The 27838-nt window shown below is 42.6% G+C and overlaps 1 protein-coding gene across 3 annotated transcripts; it reads right to left on the bottom strand.

The window, feature by feature from the left end:
• Nucleotides 1-1674: 1674 nt before the first annotated feature.
• zhx2a (zinc fingers and homeoboxes 2a) lies at nucleotides 1675-27838 on the bottom strand. Of its 3 annotated transcripts, none has more exons than XM_086310648.1 (14): nucleotides 27421-27838; nucleotides 25805-25857; nucleotides 11317-11796; nucleotides 10383-11099; nucleotides 9580-9792; nucleotides 9242-9505; nucleotides 8891-9106; nucleotides 8416-8500; nucleotides 7370-7555; nucleotides 5129-5532; nucleotides 3348-3594; nucleotides 3058-3214; nucleotides 2586-2705; nucleotides 1675-1989 (listed from the first exon to the last, which is right to left on the bottom strand). In XM_086310648.1, exons 3-13 carry the CDS (start codon nucleotides 11413-11415, stop codon nucleotides 2588-2590), a joined length of 2706 nt encoding a protein of 901 aa, XP_086166774.1. In that variant the 5' UTR covers nucleotides 11416-11796; nucleotides 25805-25857; nucleotides 27421-27838; the 3' UTR covers nucleotides 1675-1989; nucleotides 2586-2587. The 3 variants fall into 3 exon arrangements, with proteins under 3 accessions (XP_086166774.1, XP_086166775.1, XP_086166773.1); XM_086310649.1 differs by lacking the exon at nucleotides 25805-25857 and adding an exon at nucleotides 15335-15495; XM_086310647.1 differs by lacking the exon at nucleotides 25805-25857.

Raw genomic sequence — 27838 nt, 5'->3', positions numbered from 1 at the left:
GCAGTCAATCAACTGAAGGTACAACAGAATGGTTAAAGAGGGGGAAAAAAACCTGATCTTGATTTAAATTCTGTGGTATGACTTGATGAGGGTTCTTCAGTCAAAACACTCCAGAAATATTGAAGTGAAACAGGTGTGGGTGGGGTGGGGTTCTTCTAAATTCCTTCGCATCTTTGTACACAAGCTACAGCTACAGACATCCTTTCCCCCAGCCCACACAGTGATAGCCCAGTTCATTTCAATGCAAACCCCCTACAGTCAGGCTGTGTTTGCAATTGTGACTTAGATGAAGATTAGACCACATTTTATGAGCACTGAATGCAGAAATTCTGTTAATGCCAAACCTTCACAAAAGGCTTTAAATTTGGTGTGTGTCATTTACACCGGAAGACCAAGGGAAGGCTTTACAGTTGGTTGTGTTTTTATTGAGTTACAGCAGACTGTAAGTAGAAAATGAAAATACAAGCTGTATTTCATACTAGCAAAAAAGAAAAAAACAAAACAAAATTACAGTATCCCAGATACATAACTGAAAGTGAAACTAAAGCAGTAGCAGCAGCAACAGACATTCAGCCAGCACACAGCCATACACCTGCTGTTAAACCGAGGGTTAACTGAACTTTCTTTGACTGCACAAATATTTAATATTTATTATTAAATATTTATTTCTTTTAATCATTCTTGAAAATGAGTACGAAAAAAAAAGTTGAAGTACATGCAAGTATTTCATGACAGCTTTGGGTGCTGTGACATTCCAAATGTCTGTCTGTACAGAAATCAGCTGAACCCGATCTGGCTTTGATCAGAAGAACCTACGTAATCACCAGCGGTGTGCTCACAGATCGCAGCTGAGCAAAGTGGATACCTGACACGGCTCAAGTAAAGGAGCTTTGATTATTGTGTGCCATGCATTAAAAGGTTTTTCAAAAATATGCTTTTGGCGTTTTCAGGCAAGTTTTTAAAAACACTGGACCGCTAAGCTGAAATCCTCAGCCCGGCTGTGCTCTGCCCACTTCTGAGGCCGACGGGAAACGTCTGATAAGAGAGCTGAAAAGGCAGCACGGTGCGATCGAACAGACACTCCGCCCTCCGCTCGGTGGAGTTAATCAGGAACGTGAACATTCTGTACTGTTTCAGTGTCTTGGACATGCCCCGGGTTCTGACGCAGGAGCGAGCCGATGAGGAAAGATAACAGAGTTTAGGATGTACGGAGCGTTCATGCATCCACCCTAATGCGGTTAGTCTTGGTCTGTGGCTGTTTGTGTTCATTCTCTGGTCTCTCAGCGGTGAAGCTGTAGCTGTGTTCAGTTTGCCCAAAAGAAAAAACAAAAAGATACCATCACTCCTTCTACTTCCTTTGCTCTGACACTTCTGAGTGATTTCCATCTTCTCTACTGTAATTCTACAGAGGGCGAGTTAAGGTGCAGAAGACAAGCAAAAAGTTACAAAAAAGTTCCTAACAGTTTTCATTCAGGCGGTCATGACAATATCTATCACTACCACAGGGAAATATGCAAGTGCCATCAAAGTCTACTCATAATGAGTAGTGATTTTCAAAAAATACGTCTGATCTTCAGCAAATGACAGACTATATCATACAGTTTGATCTCAAAGAACAAAACCAAACCGAACATTCCAGGTTTTTGGGACAACAGTTAGCCTTTTTCTTTAAAAAAAACAACAAAAAAAAACAAAAACGTTTTCTCAGGAAAACTGTACAAACTCTAGTAATACAGAAAATATTTACAGGGCTCTTTTTTTTCTTAAAAAACAAAAAACAAAGAGAGCGAGCACTGTAGTAAGAGCAATGCATCAAGTCCAGCTTTGGCACTCCTCTAAATGTCAGGGTCTACGCTTCCATCAAGTGCTTTAATGGTGCAACTCCACAGTCCCCCAGAATGTTGGGATGACATCACAGGCAGACAATGACATCACTGCTTCCATGTTTGGCCATCTCAGGTCGTCGGTGACTCAGCAGTCAGTGATGTACTGTACAGAACCAGAGACAAAGCCTGAATCAATACTTGTGTTACAGTTCTTCCTTTCGTGTTCAAATTAAATGTGTTTCATCTGCTTCCCCAGATTAGAATTCAATATTTTTATGACAGTTTGCTGTTGTGGACATACAGTAGAAACAGAAATCTATTGTCATCTGCTCCCTTTGCTCTGCCTTCTTGTGACTGTAATGATTTGTGTGTGAACATGTAGTCCATCTCCATGCTAATTGATGGTGTCTGCTATCTTTGTGAAGGACCAATCAGAGGTAATTGCACACTAATAACTTCCTGGATAGCCGGAGGCTGCAGCTGTGGCATCTTAAAAAAGGAGCAGTTCACCATTTATTTAAGCCAAGCTTCACTTGGCATGAATAAATCTCTTAGCACGATCCATGTTTCCTATAGGATGGTTGCAGAGGACTGGAACATATCCCAGCATGAGTGAGAGGCAGCGAGACACCATGAAACCTTTGTGGCAGACTTTGAAGGTGCAATGCTTTCACACATCAGTCTTCTGTTTTTACTGCAACAGATTTAAGCTCACACTGCTAACAAATAAAAAGGGCTGTTTCACCCAGTTCAACTCACCATCAACCAGTGACCCTCCCCGGTTGCTCCAAGGTCAGAATGTCCGTGTCAGTTGCCAACCTTTGTCTTTCCGCTCCTCCTTCACCATCCTCCCCCACAGCCAAGGTCACCTTTACCCACCTGGCAAGAAACCAGACTGAAAGTTTGAACACAAACAGACTGCTTCTGGGAACTGGAAATAAAGAAAAGACTTTCTCTTTAAGCTTTGCACTGATGTTTCTAAGAAATGCAGCATAAACCCTTCATGAAAATCAGTAGCTCGGCACCCACAGCTTAGAGTGTCCATATGATGCGGTACTTCTGGACTGCTCTTGGAAAGGTATCTTAAAATAACTCCTCAGATAGGAGTTTAAAATAAATACATAAATAAAAATCAAATATTGGCAGCAAGTTTCTTCTTTTTTTTTTGTTCTGCCTAACATGACTCTGACAATAGAAGATAAAAGACTTTCTTTGCCTCTTCTTCACTCACCTTCCTTTTTCAGTGGCATTTGAGCTGTTCTGGTCCGGCCTGGTCCGGCTCAGGTCGGTCACACCATCTGCCAGTCTGTCTGTCAACCGCTGGACTTTGTCCTGCTCTGGCTGTTTGGACTGTTCTGGAGTAGATACTTTCTCAACAGCCTTGTCCACTGAACACAGAGATGTAGAATTTGGAAAATGAGCAAAAGAAGCACCAAAACAAGCCAAAGAGTTTCAGACTCTACAAAAAAGTAAAGAAAAGAAAAAAAATGACACTACTCTATGTTCTCCTCCAAAACTTACCTTTTACAGCCTTGATTTCCAAGGAAATGCACTTGTTCTTCTCAGAACTCTGACCGTTCTGTTCCTGGCTTGCTTTCTGCTTCTCTGCAACGCCTTGGAAACCTTCCATCCAGTCGAGAGTTTCGCCGTTCTTCAGTGCAGAGCGGTGGTCCTTGAACCAGCGTACAATGTCAGTGCGTCCAAGACTTGTTTGCACCTCCAGCTGACTGTACTCCTCAGGAGATGGCCACTGGGTCCGGCAAAACGTCTGTCATGGCAAGCAACAAAGATATACGTGGAATTCAAAAATTACAAAGCAAAAACAACATGTTTTATTGGGCCTCTGTGCTCTTGCTTCAAGTTAAACAATTAGCAACTAAATAACTTGTCATACAAATATTAACAATTGGCTTATGGATTATTAAAATCTGGAATGCAGTGTTATACATTAAATGACATGTAAAAATTTGTAAAGAGCACCAATAACCAACCAAAACTAACTACAAAAGCCAACTTAAAAATGCTCACCTGAAAGGAACATGTAAATATATTTTATGTACTTTATAACATTATCCAAAATAAAGCGTTCAAAATGACAATGTATTTGTTCCACCCTGGATAACACATGCAGTGCTGGCACACAGGAAATGATGTCAATATCAATCACAGTATGTCCTTTGCCGATTAGTCACATGACCTTTTCCAGCAGAAAAAGGCAGCAGCCTTGACAAGCAGCGGTGAAATCAGCGGGTTACATGTGCAAGGAGCTCTTTTGTAGACGCAGTATTACTTCTTACACTCCTCACCTCCTCTACAGGACATCACCACTTGGATGACAGTCAATCAGCTCAGTATCAGTGGCAATAAAAGTAAAGTTATTCTTATCAAAAGATCAAAAAGCCTCACTTTCCAGAATAAAACCTTTTGTAATCTCTAGTGGATGATTGTCACTCTAATCCCACATGAGTAACGTCTCGTGCTCAGCTTACTTCCACCTTTGTAACATTTCTAGCCTTCGCCCTTTTCTTTCTTTCTCAAGCCTTGGTTCATAGTCCAGTCACCTCATTTGGATTATTCTAACTGCATTCTTTCTGAGGAGTTCTTTTCTGGGACACCAATTGGCTCCAGATGGTAGAGATCTCTACAACAAGTCTACGGACCATATTACGTCCACCCAGCTCACTCGCTCCCCATTTCTTGGAACTTGTTACGATAGCACCTTCGTCAGCTTGACTCCTTGACAGAGTTCAAATATTAGCTGAAATCCCATTTGGTTCATTTACATATGATCCTGTTTTAGATGTTCTATGTTTAATATTTTTGTTATCCTGACCTTTCAATACTGTTCTTGTTGCTTTGTGTTGAAAGGTGCCCACAAATAAAATTTATTATCATTTATTTTTATTATTGCAACTGCCAGCATTTACAGCAGGCATGTGCAGTGTGTTAATGGTTATGCAACATGTTATTAGGTGTTTTCATGTGGAAGATAATATGTGAACAAAGTGCTAAAAATATACGCATGTTATGTGTGAAAAATTTTCTGTTCCAAATTTGCAGAGTACCGTACGTGAAACTCATCTACGGTATTATCTTGCTGTGTGTTACAGAGTCAATAATGTAGATTTTTTCTATATGATAACCATCCACAATGTTTCACTTCTTTAACATCTCACCAACTAACTTAAAATACCTTTTCCTAAAATTAGGTTTACATTAGTTCATGTTTATACTCTGTTGCATATTCTAACACTCTGCTATGTAATCAGCATAAATGGAAATGTGTCTTTATCAACTCTTACCTCCCTGAGGAGGGCGAGGGAGCGGCTGCTGATGGGAGCTGGGCTCGTGGAGGCTGACAGGATGGGAGGATGTGGAGAAGAGGAGCAGGATGACGTGAGGATGGGAGGCGATGCAGATGAGGGTTGGGTCGGAGGCCGAGGGGAGGAAGCGGCAAGCACAGGGGGGGAGGAAGACGAGGAGGAGGAAAGGACAGGCGGATGCGGAGAGGAGCGGAGAGGCTTCCCGTCCTGCTCTCGATGAGAAGCCCCATTAAGCAGCGCACCCGGCCGCTCTATTCTGTCCTCCGTGTTCTTAGCGGCCATTGTGAGTAAAGTCTTCTCCATGTTGTCCCTCAGTGCCCTGCGCTCCGAAAACCAGCAGTCAACCTCTGTCTTGGACAGCCTGGTCTCCTGGGCCAGCTGATCTGCAGGAGAACAATAGGAGTTCAATAGCTCACAGTTTTATTTATTTAAGTTCTTTTTTTTTTTTTTAAACCTTGGAATTTGGTCTGTCTCTGGGGGTCTTAAAAAATGGCCTCATTAAAAATATTCCTGCTATTCCTGCCAACCAGGCACCCACCAGGGACGAGCCCGTAGCTCCTCTGGGGCGGAAGGGAATTAAGTCGCATGCTGTGAACTAGTAAAGACTGAAGAAAATATTACTTTTTTCTTAAAGAAATTTTAACATTTACATCCTAAATTTAGGACCATGATATAGAACATAACTAACTAGTTGGCTAATACCACTTCACTTTTTAACGAGTACATTAAAAGTTCTGTAATTCACAACATTTTTTGACTGACACAGAGCGCTCTGTGCATAATTAACTCCTGATCTCCAAGGCGACTGTCCTATGTCTCTGATCTGCACATCAAAAAATGTGGAGTCAGATGGTTTAACCACCAAGAAATAAAAGAAAAATTACATTCATTACATGACATCAGTTTCTCAGCAAATTTAGAAAGTTTGCAGATAACTTCTTTGGCTGAAGCCTTCAGTGCTCAAATGTTTCTGTCTACTGCAAGATCTGTGATGTGCGGGGGCTGGCCTGGTGTCTTGCTGTGGTGGGAAGGTTGAAGGTCATTTCCTGGCACTGGCCAGAGCGGGTTCGGTGCTGGATGGGGGATGGATCCACCCCAAGGATGGCATCCAATGGGTTCTGCCAGGTTGGCTTTGGACTGGGTGACCTGCAGCTGGTAGACGTATGGAAAAGCATTTTTCTTTTCAGGCCCTATCTAAGAGCTGCGGCTCTCTACCTTGGGTGGTATGGGTTGCTGTGGGACGTGGATCTATAGGGGCCTCTTTTTCTTTCCCGTGGTCTGCCCCCCTCAGTCACGGTGGAGATCAGGTGGGTACCTTGTGGGGCTGGGTCATATTGTGCCACCGCGGTTATGTCCCAGCACCCTGGTTGTGCTGGCTGGTGTCCTTCCTTTACTGGGCTCTGTGTCTGTTCACTTTCCCTCGGCTCATTTTTCTCACTTTTCCTGGGTGGAAATGGGACATGTTATCTGGCCTTTGCTGCGCTCAACAGGGGCACCAAACCGTGGTGGAGAGCTTCCTGCATGTTTCTAGCTCACCACACCAACATGCCAATATCAACTATGGACTAATTTTCACTGTTGATTTTGACCACTTGGTCAGGTCCTCATCACCACTTTCAGTTGAAATATTTAAACTCTGGTGACCTTGATCTTCATAACATAAATCCCTACTCCACCCATTAATGTTTCTTCTTGTTTCTTCATCTCTGCTTGAAAGTTTTGTTCCTGGGTTTCACTGATTTGTCATGAAAGATGCTAGCTAACTAAAATGTAGGTTAATCTTTCAACAAAGCCTGGTGAAGCTCAAAAAGGCCTAATGAGGTATCAGAAGAACACAAGTTGACAGGACAGATGTCTCCACCTGTAGCTGGTGTTACATATAACATGACAGTTTTATATTCATGAGCAGGACACTTGCCAACACTTTCCTGAAGAAACGCGTTTGTATCATTTTGCTACATCCAGCTTTTCTGTGCAACCACTGGAGTTCATCATTACAAACTAGGGGTGTTGCAAGGCAGTGGGCTTTCTGGGCTTGGGCTTATTGTGATATACGTCACTGATGTTTGTGCAGTACTGCCCGGCAAAATTTAAACGACAAGGCTAATGTAAAACACTCCAACTTGACCAACAGCCTTGTTTTTTATTTTTTTAAATACTTTTCCCTATCATGCACACAGCTATTCCCCCCTGTGAGAGAGACTTTGCTGCAGGCTTTACCTAGCTCTGCCTCTGTTGGAGAGCTACTTTTCTGGAAACTCTCCTCCAGCGCCTTCAGCTGCTCCGACGACTTCCCCTTCACCCTCTCTAACAGTGGAAACTGGCTGGGGACCGCTTTCTTTATTGGGGCATCTTTAGGAAGTGGTGTTACCTCTGCTTTGACCAGCACAGGTGGAGGAGGAACACCTTCAAGTACGACAGAAAGAAATATTTACGGACCAAAACATGCTAGGATATTCTTCTAACACAACACATGTGAGTATTATTTCTGGATGATACAGCACAATGCCTAGAAACGATCCTTAAAGGCCAGCTTTAGAGTATAATTTTCTAATTATGGTGATGTAGCCATTGAAATCCACCTTTTAGTACTAAATGTACTTGTTGCACATAGAGAAAAATGTAGTTCTCTTGCCAAAAAGAGGCAGTTTGTAATGACTTGTCCGTTAGCAGATTAGTATCCAGTCTTCAAAGATATCATTTTCAAATTCTGTAGAATATTAGATAATAACAGAAACTCAAACTAATTTAATTTAGGTGAAAATCAGGTCACAGTCACACCAAATGCGAAAAATGAAATCAGACACTGCAAAATAAAGATATAATCTTGTAATTTTTTATTGCTTATAAAGATAATAAAATACACTATTTTAGTAGGCAATGCTTCAAGCTCATGACGGGTCATATGAATTAGGAAAAAGAATTAGTTTCCACTGGATCATCTCCAAACTTTAAAGCAATGTATTAGTCACTGGAGGACATAAGCACTCTGTTTGAGCTCTTTAAAACATCCCCCCTGTACAATATTCTGACTTCACAATGAATGAAAAAGATTAAAATACTACACTAAATTTAAATGTTGACATGAGCACAAATAATCTATGAAAACAATACAGAGGTCAATATTAGGGATTCCCAAAAAACAGACTGACGTCAGTATGTTGTAATAAAAACATCATAAAACACAAGTTTTAGTATAGCACTTGCCCTTCAGTGCTCTTGTTTTTCACATGTTTCCTTATTGCAGCACTAAATACGTCACATACCTTTGAGATTGAGGAGTCTTTGCTCACTGAACCACTTCTTTATCTCTCCTCTGGATAACCCGGTGGTCTCTATCAGCCTGTAAATCTACCACATGACAAGATACATCAAAGTAATAACTACAGTAATTTTCCCCTCAACTGCATGTTTGGAAATGGACATGTACACAGCAGGGATATGGGATATGGAAAGACCAAAGAGGACTACCTCTTCCCCACATCCATGAATCTTCCCAGAAAAGATTCATGGTTGTAGTGAAGGAGGACATGGAGGGTTAGTGTGACTGATCAGGATGCTATGGATAAGTCAGATAGATCCACTGTGGCAACAACTAAAAGGAGCAGCCAAAAGAAGAAGAAAAAAACAAAAAACAAAAGAACCACCTGGGTGTTTGGGGAAAAAACAACAACTAGAAAATACAAGCAGTGATACCTATCACGGTAGCACAAAAAACTTTTCTCACTCGCTTATTCTTACCTCATCTTCCTCAGGGAAAGGGCACTGTGTGTAGCTGGACCTCAGCACAGACAGCTGCTCTGATGTTTTATTGGGGTCAACGGTGAAACTCAGCACTTTAGATGATGCCAGCTTGGATGTGGCCATCGGGGCAAAGATGGTCTGAATGATGGAGGGCCGTTTACTCTCTGTAGCAACCGAAGGAGAGGCTAAGGGTCGTTTGAGCGACTGCGCCACCTGCAGTAATCATGAAAGAACATTTTCCATGCTCAAAGCTAAGGCAAGTTAAAACAGTTTGGTCAAAGGCAAACTTTACCCCTCCCCTGCTTCTGCTGCCTTAAAGACTGCCATTTTCCACCTAGAGCTTTGTACCTGGTTAGCCACTGTGAGTGCCAGTGGTGCACAAGTAACAGTAGAGCCATTGGCTACAGGAGTCAGCACAAGGCTGGTCTGTCCCAGGAGCTGACAGGGCAGGGACTGCAGGACAGAGGCTGCTGGCTGCATGGGTTTGGAGGGCGTGCTTGAGGTGGACTGGTTGGTAGATGATTGGGAGTTGAGCTGAGGAGTAACCACGGTGAAAGTCTGAGGCACGGAGGATATTGTACCATTGAACATTTTCTTCCTCGCTTCTTCCACCTGTCATTGAAAAACAGACATGTTATACATGTCCCACAACCTGATTGGTACAAAAATAAACACAATTCTCCTACCTCCTCAGGTGACCAGCTGATACCCTGTTTGAGCCGCTGTGTGGTGAACCAGACTTTGATCTGCTCCTCTGGATGTTTTGATGCTGCGGTGAGCCACGAGAGCTCAGCCTGTGTTGGGTAGGGGAACTTGTTGAAGGACGAGATCAGCGTCAGGTTGTCGTCCAATGTGGGGTTGTATTTGGTTGTGTTGAGGGGCACTGCAATCTTCGGCACCTAAAAAAAAGAAAGAAAAAAAAAAAGTGCAATGCAACAATGAGATGCCCTCCTAAGAGTAAGCACTTGGTGACAGTGGGAAGGAAAAAAAAAACTCTATTTTAACAGGAAGAAACCTGCAGAAAACTTAATTCGCCATGTAAGCTATTCTGCTTTTATAGACTGCAGATGAAGATCGTGTTTTTTTGCATGCAATGATAAACTGCACAAAATAAACACTTATCCAAATATCACAAAACTAACTGGGTTATTGAGTGCATGGTTGTAACAAAGCATTAACAGCAAAATCTTCCAACTTTTGTATGGTTCTAGCGATATCGCTCTAACTACTATCTACTAAATATGGAGCTAAGCCCAAGAATTAGAGTTAGCATAGTTAGCATAAATTCTTCAGGAGAAAAAGCTAGCCAGGCTACTAAGCTAACTAATAATTATGTTACATCTTGTATAATTTAAAACAATGACTTTATTTTAAAAAAATTGCTTCAAAATAAAGGTTTTAAATGTGAACAGAATGAAGTTAGTTGTTTCCACTCATGTCCAGGTAAGCTAAGCTAATTCCTGCTTACTGTTCCTCCACTTTTTCCTACCTGGGTATAGTTTAGAGGCCGCTGCAGGGAAGGCATGATGTGAGAAAGGCCGTCTGCTTTAAGGAGAGTCGACTCCGGGATGATGACCGTACCATTCACATTGACAGCTGTGATTGGTTTCTTGGTGAGATCCGCAGTTATTTTTCCCAACTGGGAGTCTGTCCGTTTGTTATCCGATGTCATTATTTTTGGCTTACCGATTTTGACTGTGGTGGGTTTGCTCAGTGGCACAGTGCCGAGTTCGTCCCCTTTGCCGGAAATGGCACCAGAAGTGTTGTAAATGACAGCGTTGTTGCTGCACCCCTCTATCGTCTGTTCTAAGATTGTCTGGTTGTTCATTTTTATACGTTTAAATTTAAAGTTGCTCTCCCCTGGGTGGCACCTCTCGTTGTGTTCCGTCAGGGTGTCAAACTTTTTTGTGTTGAAGTTACAGACAGCACACAGGTACAGGGGGTTAAGGATGACATTTGGGTGGTTTGCGTCTACGTGTTCTTTGAAAGTATTCAAATTCTGGGTAGAAAAGGGGCAGTATTTGCACTCATATCCCCCCTGCTGTCTGCGCTGAGGCTTAGAAACGTCTGGTGGCTCAGCTGCTGGTTTGTCAGGAGCCAAAGGAGGGTCAGAGGCCTTTTCCATTACATCCAAGTCCATGGATTGCTCGGGTTGTGTTGAACTGCTATCCATAGGCACCCCTTGGGTATGGTTCTCTGTTGTTGTCTGGCAGGAGAAGGTACAACAGAATTACATTTTTAAATCTGGATATATCAATTTATCATCTGAATCATGCCCACTGAACTCCAAACAAATCTAATTCTTCCTCCCAACAATTATTCAAATATGGATTACTAAAAGTAATTCAACTAAGTACACCATTAAAAAATAAATAAATAAATAAAACAATACTGAAAACCCACATGCTGTTGGCAGAGCCTACCTCCATGTTCTGAGAGTCCTCCACTTCATCATCCAGCTCCACCATTGTCTGCTCTGGTCGGATCATACAGGGAGTGGAGGCCTTACGTCGACTGGACATGTTGGTGGATGGGTTTGTCCCGGTGCTCGTGTTTGGCCAGGGATGCTATAAAGGAGGCTATGGCTGAAGTTCCAGGATGCAGGACTTGTATGCAAAGACCTTCTTAAGGTGCTGAAGTGCAGTCAGGAGGACTGCCTACTAGAAGAATACAGATATAGATCCCGAGGTAGCAAGCACCGGACAACTTGTGAGACTGGGATCAGAGTCCGAGGAACACTCACCCCCCCCAGAGTAAAATTATTGGCTGGAGAAAGGAGGAGGACAGTAGGCGGTGAAAGTCTGGCAGAGATGGGACTCCTGTAGTGTCATGTAGGCTGGGCTCACTGACAGTGTCAGCTCCAGTGCTGGCTGATCTCCTCGGACTGCATGATAGGACGCTACCTAGATGGCAGAAAGTAGAGAAAAAGCAGTGTATTTTTTATATATGTTTAAAAACATATATTTCCCTTTTCTTTGCATGTACTCTACTTCCTAAAACACATCTATGACACTATGATAACTTTAAAGACAAGGAAATCAAAGCTGAGCTAGAATGACATATTTGTATGCAGACAGCAGCATGTTACAGTTATATCAGCAAGGCATGTGTGGCCTAATGTGTCTACATAAGACGCAGGAATATATGAATAACATGAGTCATACCAGCTTTTCACAGGAATGATTTTAAAGAATTACACCAATAAATAAAATGTGTTGGGCTCTAAAATAAAATAAAATAAAATGTTTTTTCTATAATGTACAATATATGCAATGCACCACAAAGTAAGAACCATAAACATTCCCACAACATCAGTTCCCTTTAAACAGACACACACACAAAAAACCAACATGGGAAAGAAGAAACATGAATATTTTTGAGTTGGCACCAAACTGACCCATGTAGGGGTGCAGCACACCACTGTCCAAAGGAGGTAAAGCCAACTGCTGGGCAGTGAGCAAAAATGGCTCAAAGTAAAAAAGGTGGCTGATACATAAGCACAGCAGAAAGCTTACAGGTGGTCAGAGCAGTACAAAGCTGGCCCTCGAAAGACTGGGAAACAGAAAAAGTCCAACAGTGCTTTGGACTTTTCTGGCCAACTACCTTTTAGAAGCTAGGTGAAGTAAACTAGAAGAGCAAACAACACTATACACTGGAAGACTGATGCATAACTCTGTACTTCTTCATTTTAATTCATATACTGCCAAGTTCAACAACCGCTGGGAACTCAACATGCATGCTACATATTAAAAAAAAAAAAAAAAAAACTCAAACAAAGAATCAGATGATCACCTATGAGCAAACATGGCAATGGTGGAGAGAAAGAGGACATCTATTTATCAGGAAGATACCATTCAGAGGGGTGCAGCTGCAACTGGTATGGGGGTTAAGGGATCAAGGGATATTTAAATCCCACATTAAGTCTTGATGAATGAAATATTCAAGTTGAAATCCTTTACTTATAATTTTTTGAGCAGCATAATCATTTTTTCTTCTTTCAACTGCTTCCTTTTAAAGTTGCCACAGAGGATGAAAATCTTATTATTTCTGATCTGCATATTTGATTTGGCAAATATTTTGTACCTCATGCAACCCTCTAATTTACCAGCAGTACACTGGCTCGTGACCTCCTGTGGGTGGGTTGTCTATACTGCAATTTGGATTAATTATTCACTGATCAGACACATCTCCCTGTGCGTGGCTAATGAAAAATGAATATTGGATCAAACAGCAATTCTCTGAAATGGCAACTGAATAAATACAAATATGTGACAAATTAAAAGAAAATCCGAGATACTATACATCAGCGGTCCCCAACCCCCGGGCCTCGGACCGGTACCGGTCCGTGAGAGTTGAGGCTCAGGTGTGAAATGTATGGTTTTCAGGGTTTTTAAAATCGGTTTTCAGCGTTATTTTGTTATCGTTTTTATCGTTAACTCGGTTTTCCTGGGTCTTTTCACGTGTGTTATGAATAAATCTTCTTTTTTTTTGGTACCGGTACTAGTTTTATTTTGTTGCACTTAAAGGCCGGTCCGTGAAAATAATGTCGGGCGCAAAAAAGGTTGGAGGCCGCTGTTATACATTACACCTGTGTTTTATTCCCTGCAACAGTCTCATTCGGTTCAAGGGCTCTCTGTCCATGGGGTTTGTAGCTCCCTGTGTTTAGTCTACAACAGAGCACAAACCTGGTCTTGTCAGGTGTTGTCCCAGCATCGATTCTGCCTCAAGACTCTGGACAGTTTGAGACCAGTGGACCCAAACAACGCCAGTATAATGCCATCCATAACAGCATGACTGGATCCCCTGACTAAAGGAGCTCACGAGTCCAGTTCTCCAATCTGTCACTCAAGCAACATTTATTTAAATCACACAAACCTGCTATTGTTACAGTCTGTCAGTTTCACTTGGCCTTCATAAGTGGCAGATATATTCAACTAGATGAGATGATTTTTATTTTAAGTTCCACAACAGTGCTCCAGTGTTGTCTATTTATGTAGAGTAAAACTTTTAATCATCACACTTTCATCACTGTGACTCGGCAACACGGCCGGTATGCAAATATATGCAGCTGACAGGTCTGCTGCTGTAAGACAAGTTGTCCTGAGAAATATTGACTAATCATTCATAAATCAGATTGTGCTGCCAAGCGTGAACAGAGTGAGAAACCAGAGATAAAGCAGCTTCTGATCCAAATCTTTTAAAGCTGCGAGCTTCTTTATTTGAGTTTTAGTGGAAATGAGAACTTCATAAAGTAGCAGCAGTTACAAAAAGCTGAAGGACTGAGAGAATAGGAAACTTTTCTTGGGTAATATTGTACTGAGTGGGAAGAGAGAGGAAAAAGAAAAGCTTATCTGACTGAAAAAGTCTATTGATATTCTGGAGGCCTCACGCTGAAGCTTCATACTCATATCCACATGAGTAAAAATCAAATGAGTCGATGCAGCAGCGGTGCTCTTCTATCAACCCGCATAAGCACAGAGGACGAGAAAACCTCTTCCAAATATGAATCCCACGTATACAACACCATTTAAATATTTCATACTTCTATTTACCCAGAAGCATCACATGGCAATTTAATCTGGACAGAAGAACGATAAGTAGTATGATTGTACGATGCAGGGCAGAGCAAGAGCAACAATGTGACTTCAGGGTAATCCATCAGCTGCAAATATTAGGCCTGAACTTCGATCATGCGAGAGTCTCACATACTTTTCCTGGATCTCTCCATCAGCTACACATTAATCAAAAGGCGCGATTCCCCTTCAACACGCCATCATTCGCAAGTCCACTCATTGTCCCGAGATATCTCATCCCCTCAAACGACCCACTGAGGTATCATTAAAATGCAGACTCATTACCATGGTGTCGCTATAGCAACTGTGGAGCTGTAGTCAAGTGGCTGCTACATCCTGACGGAGGCTGTATATACACACACACACCACCCAACTGTGTTTGGTGCTTTTAGAGACAAAAACTAAAATCAATTTCAGGCTCAGTGTTTTGACAGTCTGGGAATTTGCAATCCTGCTGGATCCATACACTGGCACATTTCTTGTATTTTTCTGAGCCATTGTGGAAGGTCAAGTACAGTCAGTGGGAAGGAAAAAAAAAGAAAAAAGAAAACCCACTTTCCAGAATATTGACTTCAAGGCATGAGCAGCACTTTGAAGAGAGTTCTCAGTCTTTTCACCATCCAAAAGCAAAGTAAGCAAACTTACAGTATGGCAGACAGTCTTTACACTACTATGTAAATATGGAGCTATTGTATGCCATGTTATTTCTGGCCATTTAACAAAGAGAAATACTATGGCTGAGCTCATTTAACAAAACGGATATAAAAATACTGCAGTTCTGTTTTTGGCTCAGTTTAAAACCTCCTTGGGATGCTTTTTATGTGGGAAAAAAAAACAAACCATTTGAGCCCTCAAGAGCACCACTTACCATCAGTGTCTCTCACTGGCCTTGCCCAAAATCCAGCACTGTAGCACACATCTGGTAGGGCAGAATGGGAGATGCATCTGTCAGCTGCATCTGAAGAGCCACTTCATATGACCCACTGAACCAGTGCCGCCTCACCGGCCTTGAATGCATTTTTTGGATTTCTGCAGTTACAGTGGGGCAAAAAAGTATTTAGTCAGCCACCGATTGTGCAAGTTCCCCACTTAAAATGATGACAGAGGTCAGTAATTTGCACCAGAGGTACACTTCAACTGTGAGAGACAGAATGTGAGAAAAAAAAAATCCATGAATTCACATGGTAGGATTTGTAAAGAATTTATTCGTAAATTAGGGTGGAAAATAAGTATTTGGTCACCTCAAACAAGGAAAATCTCTGGCTCTCACAGACCTGTAACGTCGTCTGTAAAAAGCTTTTCTGTCCCCCACTCGTTACCTGTATGAATGGCACCTGTTTGAACTCATCATCTGTATAAAAGACACCTGTCCACAGCCTCAAACAGTCAGACTCCAAACTCCGCCATGGCCAAGACCAAAGAGCTTTCGAAGGACACCAGGAAAAGTATTGTAGACCTGCACCAGACTGGGAAGAGTGAATCTACAATAGGCAAGCAGCTTGGTGTGAAAAAAATCAACTGTGGGAGCAATCATCAGAAAATGGAAGACATACAAGACCACTGATAATCTCCCTCGATCTGGGGCTCCACGCAAGATCTCATCCCGTGGGGTCAAAATGATCATGAGAACGGTGAGCAAAGATCCCAGAACCACACGGGGGGACCTGGTGAATGACCTGCAGAGAGCTGGGACCAAAGTAACAAAGGTCACCATCAGTAACACACTACAACGGCAGGGAATCAAATCCTGCAGTGCCAGACGTGTTCCGCTGCTGAAGCCAGTGCATGTCCAGGCCCGTCTGAAGTTTGCCAGAGAGCACATGGATGATACAGCAGAGGATTGGGAGAATGTCATGTGGTCAGATGAAACCAAAGTAGAACTTTTTGGTATAAACTCAACTCGTCGTGTTTGGAGGAAGAAGAATACTGAGTTGCATCCCAAGAACACCATACCTACTGTGAAGCATGGGGGTGGAAACATCATGCTATGGGGCTGTTTTTCTGCCAAGGGGACAGGACGACTGATCCGTGTTAAGGACAGAATGAATGGGGCCATGTATCGTGAGATTTTGAGCCAAAACCTCCTTCCATCAGTGAGAACTTTGAAGATGAAACGGGGCTGGGTCTTCCAACATGACAATGATCCAAAACACACCGCCCGGGCAATAAAGGAGTGGCTCCGTAAGAAGCATTTGAAAGTCCTGGAGTGGCCTAGCCAGTCTCCAGACCTCAACCCCATAGAAAATCTGTGGCGGGAGTTGAAAGTCCGTGTTGCTCGGCGACAGCCCCAAAACATCACTGCTCTCGAGAAGATCTGCATGGAGGAATGGGCCAAAATACCAGCTACTGTGTGTGCAAACCTGGTAAAGACCTATAGTAAACGTTTGACCTCTGTTATTGCCAACAAAGGTTATGTTACAAAGTATTGAGTTGTATTTTTGTTATTGACCAAATACTTATTTTCCACCCTGATTTACGAATAAATTCTTTACAAATCCTACCATGTGGATTCATGGATTTTTTTTTCACATTCTGTCTCTCACAGTTGAAGTGTACCTCTGGTGCAAATTACTGACCTCTGTCATCATTTTAAGTGGGGGAACTTGCACAATCGGTGGCTGACTAAATACTTTTTTGCCCCACTGTAGGTGATTGAGGCACAACAGGGCAGAGGGAGCACTGAGCTTAACCCACACAAGCAGGGTGGATGCAAGTTAAACGCTTTCCTTTACGCAACATCTGTATTTGTATGCTATAGCAATTTCTACGCGCCTCAACAATGACTCAGTGCTTTCAACTCGCTGCTCCAAGCTTCTCAAAAATGTTCACCAAGTCACTGAATGACATCAGGAGGAGTTTGCTTCATAAGTCAGTACTACTGAGTCACCGGTTTTATTAAAAAAAAAAAAACAAAAACAAAAAACACGCCGAGAACAAGTTTGACTCAGACACTGCTCAGAATCTGATAGAAGTCCATCATATTACACAACATAAACACAGACCGCACTGCAGTCTGATTTGTTGCAGTCAAGTTAAACATGTGCGTGGACTGTCTCAAACAAAGAGAAAAGCCTGTGTAAATACTGGTGAACACTGAGGAAACACTGGCACAGACAGCCTCTTCCTCTCTCTACTCTGTCATTTTCAGCAGAGGAGGGAGGGGTTGCACTCCCGCTGGCTACTTGGGAGCCCCAAATCCAATGATGGAAAAGACAAGTACGATTAACAGCCACAGTGCTGAAAAACTGTCTAGGTTTATCTAGATACCTTAATAAACTTTTTAATGGATACTCTAAAGTCTCACGCATTAAAAAAAAAAAAAGTATATGTATATATTATCAGGTGTCCTTGAAAAGAATATGAGGCCTTTCCAGAATGATTACTTGGCTCTAAACACCTCAGCTGCAGAGCTGAACGAAATGTGAACTAGTTGGCTGTCTGAGCTTTCGCCATGGCAACTTTCACTTCATACCAAATACCAAAAATGTTAATCACTCCGTACTCAAACTTGGCTACGGCCACAACCCAGGTGAAACCTTCAGTCTCCCACCTGTTTGTTAGTGTGTCTAACCTCATCAGCCAGTCAGCGTCTGTGTGCAGCGTGAGCTCCGAGCTGGAGTCAAACTCCCGACTGTCTGGATGCTCATTAAACTTGTATGAATACTCAGCCTGGCAGCCCCCTTGCCTGCCTGCCTGGCTGCCGTCTGTCTGTCTGTACTTTCCCGTTGTCTAGCTGTCTGTCTGCTTGGTGCATTATATTAGTGGAGCAGTCTTTCTGAAGAAGCAACATTTTAATGCTGCCAGGCAGCGAATACATTTATCATCCCAGGCAGTAATCAGCGTAAGATACACACTGGCATACATACTGAGGAGGACACAGGGGAAATCAATACAAACCCTGCATACCACTGAGCCTGTCTAATGTATGAAGACAGACATCATGATTTAATATGACAGAAACATAACAGTGGTATAAGGCGGGACATCTATCCAAGCGGTAGCGAGAAGGAAACGACAGTGAGCAGATGAGTCACAGCAGCTCTCTCAACTCAACTCCTATTTCTGGACGTCATTAACATAATCTCAAAGTGGGGTAAAGGATAAAAGTGTCTCAAAGGCCGGACTTGGTCAAGCAGGGCAGCCTTCTGTCGCACAAAAACACCTATCAGGAGTATAAAGCCCACGTGCCAGCTTGTCACTACCTATTAAACTGCTAATAATTCATAGCAATGCTTTATTTTTCTAGAAGTTAGCATTTTTTAATGGATAACTTAAAAAACTGCAATGAATCAAAGTTATAAAGCAAAAACTGATCAGGAGTCTTTTGCAAGACCACACTGGGTCTGAAATGTGAAATGGTTAGCATTGACTCATTGCTCTATACAACCTGAACTAAGATTGAGCTAAACAGCTGGTGGATTTCATTGTTAGCAGAGGAGCAAATACGACTGAGGAAATTGATGTTGTAACACATACATAGTACCAGAGTTTTCAGGCATCCAGTCACAAAGGCACATGAATGGCAACCTCTGCGGTTACCGCACTTGAAGCCATGCATGAAGTACAATCCAACCGGGCACACTGTAGCTCTAAAATAACAAGCAGAGGACAAGAAGGCGGCAGAGAAACCAAAAAACTGCAACTGCACCGACTATAAGAGTGACACGACTTTGCTGATACTTTAACACAGGGAAGAAAGAAAAAAAAAAAAAAGACTCCATGGCTCAGTCACACATCTATCACTAAAACGTATTGCACGCACTGCTCTTTTGGCTTTGCTGTATGGGGCGTGCTCCTCTCTCCCCGTCTTGTTTTGAGAGTTTTCCCTCCTGACTGCTTGTTCCAAGAGTCAGCCACTGCAGTGAGGAGGACAATGCGTACGTCTCACTTGTGTGGTTGAGGAGAAGCACCGTCGCCATTAATACAACGTGTCCCAGTTGGGGCGTGTGTGTGCGTGTGCGTGTACATGTGGGGAGGGGAGAAGAGCAGAATTTCGGACCGTCGCAGAATTAATTTAAATCTCATCACGCGGCTCCTCTAGAGCAAAGCGAAGTACTGCACTGTGTTTGAGGGCTTGGTATGTTCTGCATAGCAACAGAGCAGTGCTACTTTTGCTGGGCTGGTATGAAGACTAATGATGAAAATGGTGATTCTGCCAAAAGGGAATGTGGCCCGTCCTATGCTTCTTAAATGGCATTTTATTGTTACATGTGCCATCTTGGAGTCGTGATTAAAATAGTGGTACAAGGACTACTTTTTTCAAATCTACCTGCCCTACTGTACTCTCTAAGCTACTAAAGTTGATGGGACTGAGCAGGAGTTTTCTTTACTAGAATAGATCAATTCACCAAATCCTGATATGACATCTCCAGGAAACTAGGCTCATCATCCCTGTGGTGACCTCATTACAAGTTCCCCATGCAGTACACAGGAAACGCCGTCCAGCAGGCTACACTGCATTTGATCATGAATCCAGTCCTCCATTTAATCTTGTTCACACATTAAAACTGCGCGAGCACACACACCTGTCTCTTCATTGAACACACACAAGAGCACCGTCTCTCACACACACAAAAGGCAGGCTATAAAAATACCCAAGTGTCACCCACTCTGCACCCGATGGTTGTGTTACTATGGTAACACTGTAACCAACAGAAAATGTGCGTGAGTGTGTGCTTGCATCCAAGAGCAGAGATGCTGCAGAGGTCAATCAGTGTCACGACAGCTGCGATGTGAATAATCCAACTCAATGTTGATTTTTTTTTTTTTTTTTTTTTTAAGGAGTTTCGTCTTTGGAAAAAAAAAAAAAAAAAAAGGGGGGGGGGCGCTAGATCCTAAAAAATAAATATATTTGTATGGCATTGGATCCCACATTACTGGACTCTTATGGGATGCATCTTAAACATATGAGTCACACTATGGTGGGCTATCTTAGATTTTGTGTTGCCTGAAGTGTGACAGAAACTGACTTGTAGCCAACACTATTGTGCAACACGTACACAGTCACAACTTACATGTGGGCAGCTATTGCCACTAGGATTTACTTGGGACCCTAGTCCAGGGGACAGTACCTGAGGCCTGCTAAGCTAGTGTAATGTGTGGCAAGGAGACACTTGAATAATGTAAATTCCACTATCATCATATTTGCCATTAGCTAACTTTACTAGCAGAGCAGCCTGGTGCTTAAGCTTTGCTGACATGACCGAGACGTATGCGTACAGCTGCGAGTCAGACTTGGGATACCAGCAGTTAACTGCAGGCTGAAAGAGTGTAGAAGCTAGTTACAGTATTTATATTTACTTCATAACCATCAGCTCAGTCTTAGGCATTGTTACACAAACAAACTTGGTCTCTGCCATTTCTAGAGTAACGTTTTACCTGTCATTTTATAGGACTGTTGTCATAACATATGTTATAACAATTGTGATGAACACTCGTTGATGAGGTTCCCCTGGCGACCCAAATGATGAGGGCCAAAATGTCATTGAGCACTCATTTGATACAGCAACTACAAGAAGTAAGGAATTGATAGCACATGTGGTGTTGGGTAACCACAAATGGGAAAAAAAAAAAAAGTTTAAAAATATATCTCTCATTAACATTTTTTTTTGTTTAGGCGAATTGGTTCTGTGTTCCTCTTTGCACACTACTCATCCACTGCAACCACACCCACCCCAGCTGTGCACTCTTTTTTCACTCTCCCGTCAGATAAAACTCTTGTACTCCACACACTTTTAAAAGCTTAAACGACATGCCAAACCTTACTATATTAGGCTTTTCCGATCCCTCCGGGAAGGGCAAAAATGTGATTATTCGGTTATATTTAGGGAACAAATTAAGTAGGGCAAAGGTCAAATCAGGTCAACAACAGAACATGAGAGAGATTTTTAAAGCTTTAGTCCAAAGTTTGCCCCAAGTGAAATTGCACTGTAGCGTAATGCGGTGTGATGTTTGCATATAGTATGTCCTCAATATGCAGAGGACACTCTGCCTCCACATTTCTCTAAACTACCTTGCAATGGAGTGTTTCGTGTTTGCCACGAGCCTCGGTGAGCAGTCAATGCTCTGTGCGGATGGATTTCCCACCTGTCAATCTCTGCCTTCCCTGCAGTGGGTGTGGCTTATGTTGTGAACGATCTCCAGCCTTTCCCCATTGGGCTCGGCTGTGCAGAAGGGGTGTGTCTGAGCGTTTCCACTGGTTGACGTGGTGCAGTGCAGAAAGCCTTTTAGCAAGCTCCCTCTTCTCCAAGCACCCTCTCCCTTTCCCTTAAACTTGAAATTCTTGAGGACACAGCCTAATGGTAGCAGGGAAGCCAGTGTGTACACATCCTCAGGCACAAATGGTCTACATGACTGTGTGCAGGAAGATAAAACCCAACTTTTTTTTTTGTTTAACTTCCATGTGGTGGTTGTTAAGTTCAGATTTCACCAGTGGATTTGTTCAGCACAACTTATTTTAAGTTTGACCCTGCGGCAGAAGCTGTGAGAAACAAGACCACTGGCTGATGGATGATGTACACAGGAGGGTAAAATCCTTACACAAGGAAAAAAAAGAATTATTTAAGCCTATTGGTGAATAGCAATGTGGCAATTAAGCAGTGAACACTTTAATAAAATACAATGATCCACTGCTTATAAAATGACTGACTGCAGATATTAATGGTGGGTTCCAGTGTACACAGTTTTCTCCCACACACACCCACCTATCTTGCAGTCTCAATGCTAGACTGTCTCTTGTTTCTCTCTCTCTCACACTGCTTAGACATTCTGGCTCTAGTGTCTCCTTTCTTTTCTTTGTCACCCCTTCTTTCTCTCCGTGTCACCAGTTTTCTCCTCGACACCCTTCATTCAGTTTGAATTTCCAGCATTGTAAACGTACATTCAGTTCCTTATCCGTGACCCGCCCCCTATTCGGCGATAAGATTTTCAAGAGAACGAGCGGGCGACACCATATCAAGTGATCCATTAAGAGATGGGGATTGCCTTAGTGGAAACGTAAAACTGTCAGCGGTTAAGAACGCTGCGACCTTTTGTGTGCTTTACCTGGAAATGTTTCTGCTGTGGGGGAATATTTCAAGGAATTCAACTAGGTCCTGAGCTGACGAATGGCAGCTCTTTTAAGCTGAAATATCGACCTGATGCTAACATGGAGAATTACTTTTACAGGTTAAAATGCGTGTGAGGCTCAAGTCTCCATTGGCTCCAGTTGTCCATCTGCATCACTTTCAGTACGGTAAGTGCTAACCAACGTCTTCTTGTGTACCAAGCTCAGACATCACAAGTCGTCTCTAATACAAGTGTTGATTTCTTGTTTTCCCTAAGTTGTCTCCTCACATCCTCCCTCTCAGCCCCACCTACAGGTGATGAGCTCATCTCTGTGGTTGCCTTAGTCACCTAACAACACGTCTGAGAAGCCGGCGGAAGCACAGCGGAGAGGAGGACCTGAACTGAGAAAACACTGGAACAAAGCACAGCGTAGATGCTGGTGATGTCAGTACTGTGCCAAGCTGAGCACGACAGGCCGTGATGACAGCAACAACCTCCATCCTCCAACCCGTGATGACTCATTCCAGTGTGATGTGTGGTCAGGAAATGCATTCCCAATTAGTGTAAAAGAAAAAAAAAAAAAAGTCTGTGTTAAAAACCCACGACAGGTCTGCTAGTCTCTAAAAAACAGCAGCCGTAGATTGTGGAATACAAGCGTGAGCTAAAGACAAACATAAAAATGTGTGACCATAAATTGATGCTTGTGCACTCACATGCAGTTTATATTATTTCTATCCGGATGCATAAACCTGGAGGGAAAAAAAAACAAAAAAAAAAACAAGCAACGTGGGTTGATGGTTCACTGTTAACATACGGCTGTAAAAAAATAAAAATAAAAAATCAAGCAGACGCCCATCGAGCTACTAAGCGTACATTATGGCAATGACCCCTTTTAACACAAATTTCCCATCATTACACCCTCCAAACTGTCACTGTAAATTGAACAGGCTCTGATGTTATCGTGCTTCAGATTATTGTTTGAGTTAAACAAACTACAACAATCTGCCCGGGGTTAATGTGGAAACCTGTTGCTTACTTCAAATGCTGACAACAGCAGAAAAGAAAGTATATTTTAAAAGTACACATTATATATAGTACTGTGTAAAAGTCTTGATTCACCACATTTGCTTCAGAGGATTTTTGTTTGTTAAGAGATTTAACACTGATCTATGAATTCCAGTAGGCATCCAACTCAAGATATATGAACTATTGTGTGCAAACATAACAGACGACTTATCAAATAACCAATTTTAATAGGTTTCTTTTGTTACTAGCAGCCTGTCACAAAAACATCATTCTGTCCTTTCTTTAGTTGACTTTACTTTTTTTTTTAAAAATATGCCAAAGATAGAAGTCTGAGAGGTGCAAAATAAAATTTTTGCACCAACAAGATGATTCCCAAAGAGCTATTAGCCAAAAACCTGCATGTCTCTCCATGGCGTGTAGTGTTCTGTTGGAGGATAAAAGAAGTGGCAGGCCTAACATCCAGGGCAGCAAATGTAATACGTAATGAAATGCACAGATGCATCTGACGCTTCAGTTGAGCCATCTACTGTTTACTAAAGTCTCATCAGGAATGGTCTTAGTGAAAGGGTGGCTGTCAAGCAACCATACTTAAGGAAGGGAAGGTATGACAAATTACACAAGAGCTGGACTGGGAAGAGAAAAGCAATCCAAAAACCAAGAACAGTTCAATCTGATCAAATATGTTATCTAATCCTAATGTCATTCTCTGCCTTCAAGGAAGCTTAGGGGTCTAAGGGAAAAAAAAAAAAAAAAAAAAAAAAAACCCTCAAGCTGCCGGTCCACTTTCATTTATCGAAAAAAAAAAAAAAAAAAACCATACAGAATTTCTCTATTACAACAACAGCAACAACAAAAAAAAAAAAAAAAAAAAAAAAAAAACCCAAAACCCTGAACTGATAGCTTTCTGCTCCATATTAGCTTATTTGCACTCTGACAATCTCACAAGATTGCTAGCATGATTGGCACATACAACATCTGTGCCAATCCTGATGACTGTCAACAATGAGATATCACACGTCCTCTCTAAAAGTCACATTTGACGAGACTGCGCTCAATTCATTGTCAGAATACAAAAACAATGTTGAAAGATTAAAAGCTAGTTTGGTTGCAGCGTGTGTGTAAGTTTTTTTATTTTTATTTTAAATAAACAAAACATCAGCCTTGACTTTTCCCGCTGTTAACGCACCTTTTGGCTTTGCTTTGATTTGGAACAGCTTGTGTACAGGCTGTCGGGAGTGAATCAAACAAAGATCTTTTTGTTTTCATTCAGTTCCTCGGTTATAATTTGACACCAATTCTTGATGCTCTGATTTTTTTTTTCCCCCTCGTTATTTGAATAACTGTGACAGACTGAGTCTTGTTCATTTTCCACCATCTGACTAGAGCAAACGAATAAAACGCCTCTAGGAACAAATAGAGCGGCTCACTTCCCAGCTGGATGTTTTGGCTGTGACATTCGAAGGGGTCACAGTACATTGAGAAAGACTGTTGAGGAAGCTAGGAAGGAGAGAATAAATAAAATCAGCTTTTAAAAAGAGCAGATTTGTTTTTATGCCAGTTCTTTAAAAACTATAGCAGCATAACGCTTTAATAAATAAACCCAATGATTGTCTGTTTGCTAAAATTCTCCACAGTGTTGTGATGGTGGACCGATGGCTGATGCATCGGACAAGGTAGGACACCGACATCTGTGCATTTCGCTAATCCCTAGAGCTATACCGAGAACACATCCCTTAAAAATAAATAAATAAATTAAACTGTTTCTCACGGGATTAAACACATCTGCCAAACTGTAAAAACAAATCAGTAATGTTGTCCCATATACCTGACTTCAGATGGCAATAGGGATTTTACTGGCTTGTAACAGACTGTTTGTTGAGCAAATTTTCTGGTTTCTTATTAATTTTGGCAGCAACGCTCCCTACACCATTCTGCAATAAAGCAAATTACGATTAAAAAAAGAAAAGAGAAAAAACGAAATGTGATTGTGTACTTCTAATCCAGAAAAGAAGGTATCCGCTCTGATTATTCAGCTACCAATGAAAACGATCCGGCTGTCATTCCAAATTACATAACATCTTCTCTGATTTTGGCAGATCACAAGTGGAAAACCACGCGAAGAACAAAAACACGAGCCAAATGTCTCTTCACACAGAAAGAGCAAGGGTGCGTGGCTTAGTGAGCGGAGCCCAAGTTTATACCCAGAGGAATTGCTGGTAACGCGGCTGACAGGAGGGTTAACTGCACTCTGATCAAAATCACTTACATCTTTAACACAAGAGGGTGGGAGGGGAGGAATCGCTGTTGATCAGAGAAAGCCTAGAAACACAAAACATCAGGTCATCGTAGAGCTGAGGGAACAGCGTGAAATGAACAACACATTTTAAAAATTTACACCAGACAGACAACTGCGGGAATGTTTTCTTTTTTAACCAACTAGTTTTTTCACTTGTAGGGAGTGACCATGCCGACTATACGTGCACTTTTAATTATTATAGACAGTATTTGCAGTGTGGCTTTATATTTAATCTGCGCACTGATAATCAAACCACAAGTGCCACTGGCAGTTGCTGCAGACTGCTGTAACTGAATGTCACCATTAATTTTCCTTATTACAAACACCTCGGTCTGTTATTTGGTAAATAAGAACATTTAACAGTCACCCACATTAATGATTTTTCCCATGTGCTGCATGGAAAATAATAATGATGACTGCCCACATGAATGAAGCGCTAACAGAGCCAACGGCACTGCATTTTACTGCATAGCTGGTAAAGAAATTTAGTGCCAGACTGAGGTATCACCCAACTCTCCTAAAGCACCTCAAATGTTCATAATGAGTATTTATCCAGTAATAAAGATGACAGAGCCAGATCTGAATGCACTGTTATGTGTAAAAATAAATAAACAACGATTAATATAGGAAACATCCTAAATGTATAACTGGGCAATGTGTTAACATTTGTGTTTGGGCATTGTGTCACCTCAGTGTGTACACGCAGGTTACTTCCAAAAACGTACTGGTGGACAGAGAGCACTGACCCCAGCTGAGTGCTACAGAGGCTGCTCACAGTTTGGGCCACGGGCCTCATGACCAAACTTCATATTATTAATAAAAGAGAACCACGCCTGGCTTTTACAGCAGTTTCAGACCCACTGCAACAGCACTGCCTGCCTGCAGTAAGAACCGCGGTCTCGGGAGGGGAGGAGGCATCACCAGGGGTAACGTTACGCCTACATCGCAGAGACGCACGAATCAAAGTCTATAAACAACGTCGGACTCCAAAAGTTACACTCAAACCTCAGCACGCCTGAATGCGAGCTGGTGCACGCCGCTGGTAAGGAGTCCCAACGGTTGTTTCCTCTGGCCAGCCCGAAAACGTGACAGAGGGGCGCAGGGAGGAAAAAAAAAAATACTCTCCCCAAATGTTCCCCCTCTCGCCATCGACGTAACAACATGTCGGCAAAGGACGGCCATGTTTTGCTGGTTATGTCGACACGGGGAGGAGGAAAAGTAGGCACGATGTTCCTCCCGTCTGCCTTCCCCCGCCACGGTCACACAACACACCGAACACACAACTTGAAACGCGGAGGAGGCGAAAACGTCCAATTAAGAAGTTGTCGGGAAACGTTGCGAGAGCACGCAGGTGGAAACGGCAGGGGCAGGCAAAGTTCACGCGGCCAGACAAGTTAAAATATTTATCCAGAGGCGCGTGGGTGTTTTGGGAACCACGCTAAGCCCGAACGAGCCGCGAGAGGGGCGCAAACAAACAACTACACGCAGTTTTAACTTGAGAGACTTTTCGAGGGGGGAGCCGTGGGGAGAAGGAGGGAGATGAGGGAGAGAGAAAAAACACGAAGAAGAGTTTCTCCATTTCTTACCTGCCCACCGTTTTGGCGCGACGCTCAGGTAGTGCGGTACAATCCCAGAGCCGGTGGAGAGCCGACAAACACGCCGAATCTGTTTCAAACACTCTCTCGGCGGCTCGATAACCGAGCAGACAACAGGCGACAGGAAAGAAAAAATTGGCGATCACAAGGAGGATCTACGCCAAAAGCCACATGATCGCCGACGTCAGAGTACGTATTTGCATGCCGTACCGAAGCGCCGGTGCCCGTCCACAGCGGGTCCATGGTGTTACGGCCGTGAAAAGTTTAACGGCAGGCCGGAGAAAGTGAAACAACTCTCCGGGAACACAACAGGAGTGCTAGTGTCTCCATGAAGCAGTCCCGCTGCTCCAAAAATGAATGAACCGAGTCTTCTTGCCGTCAAGTTTCCCCCCGTGCTGATGCCTGCCTC

This window comes from Aulonocara sp. 'chitande type north' Nkhata Bay, linkage group LG11 (assembly GCF_057382095.1).
Source record: "Aulonocara sp. 'chitande type north' Nkhata Bay isolate Kocher_YH1m ecotype deep benthic linkage group LG11, A_spYH_male_GT1.1, whole genome shotgun sequence".
In the NCBI taxonomy this organism is placed as follows: domain Eukaryota; kingdom Metazoa; phylum Chordata; class Actinopteri; order Cichliformes; family Cichlidae; genus Aulonocara; species Aulonocara sp. 'chitande type north' Nkhata Bay.
Note: the sequence above shows the minus strand (reverse complement) of the source record. Positions and strands in the feature narration are given on the sequence as shown.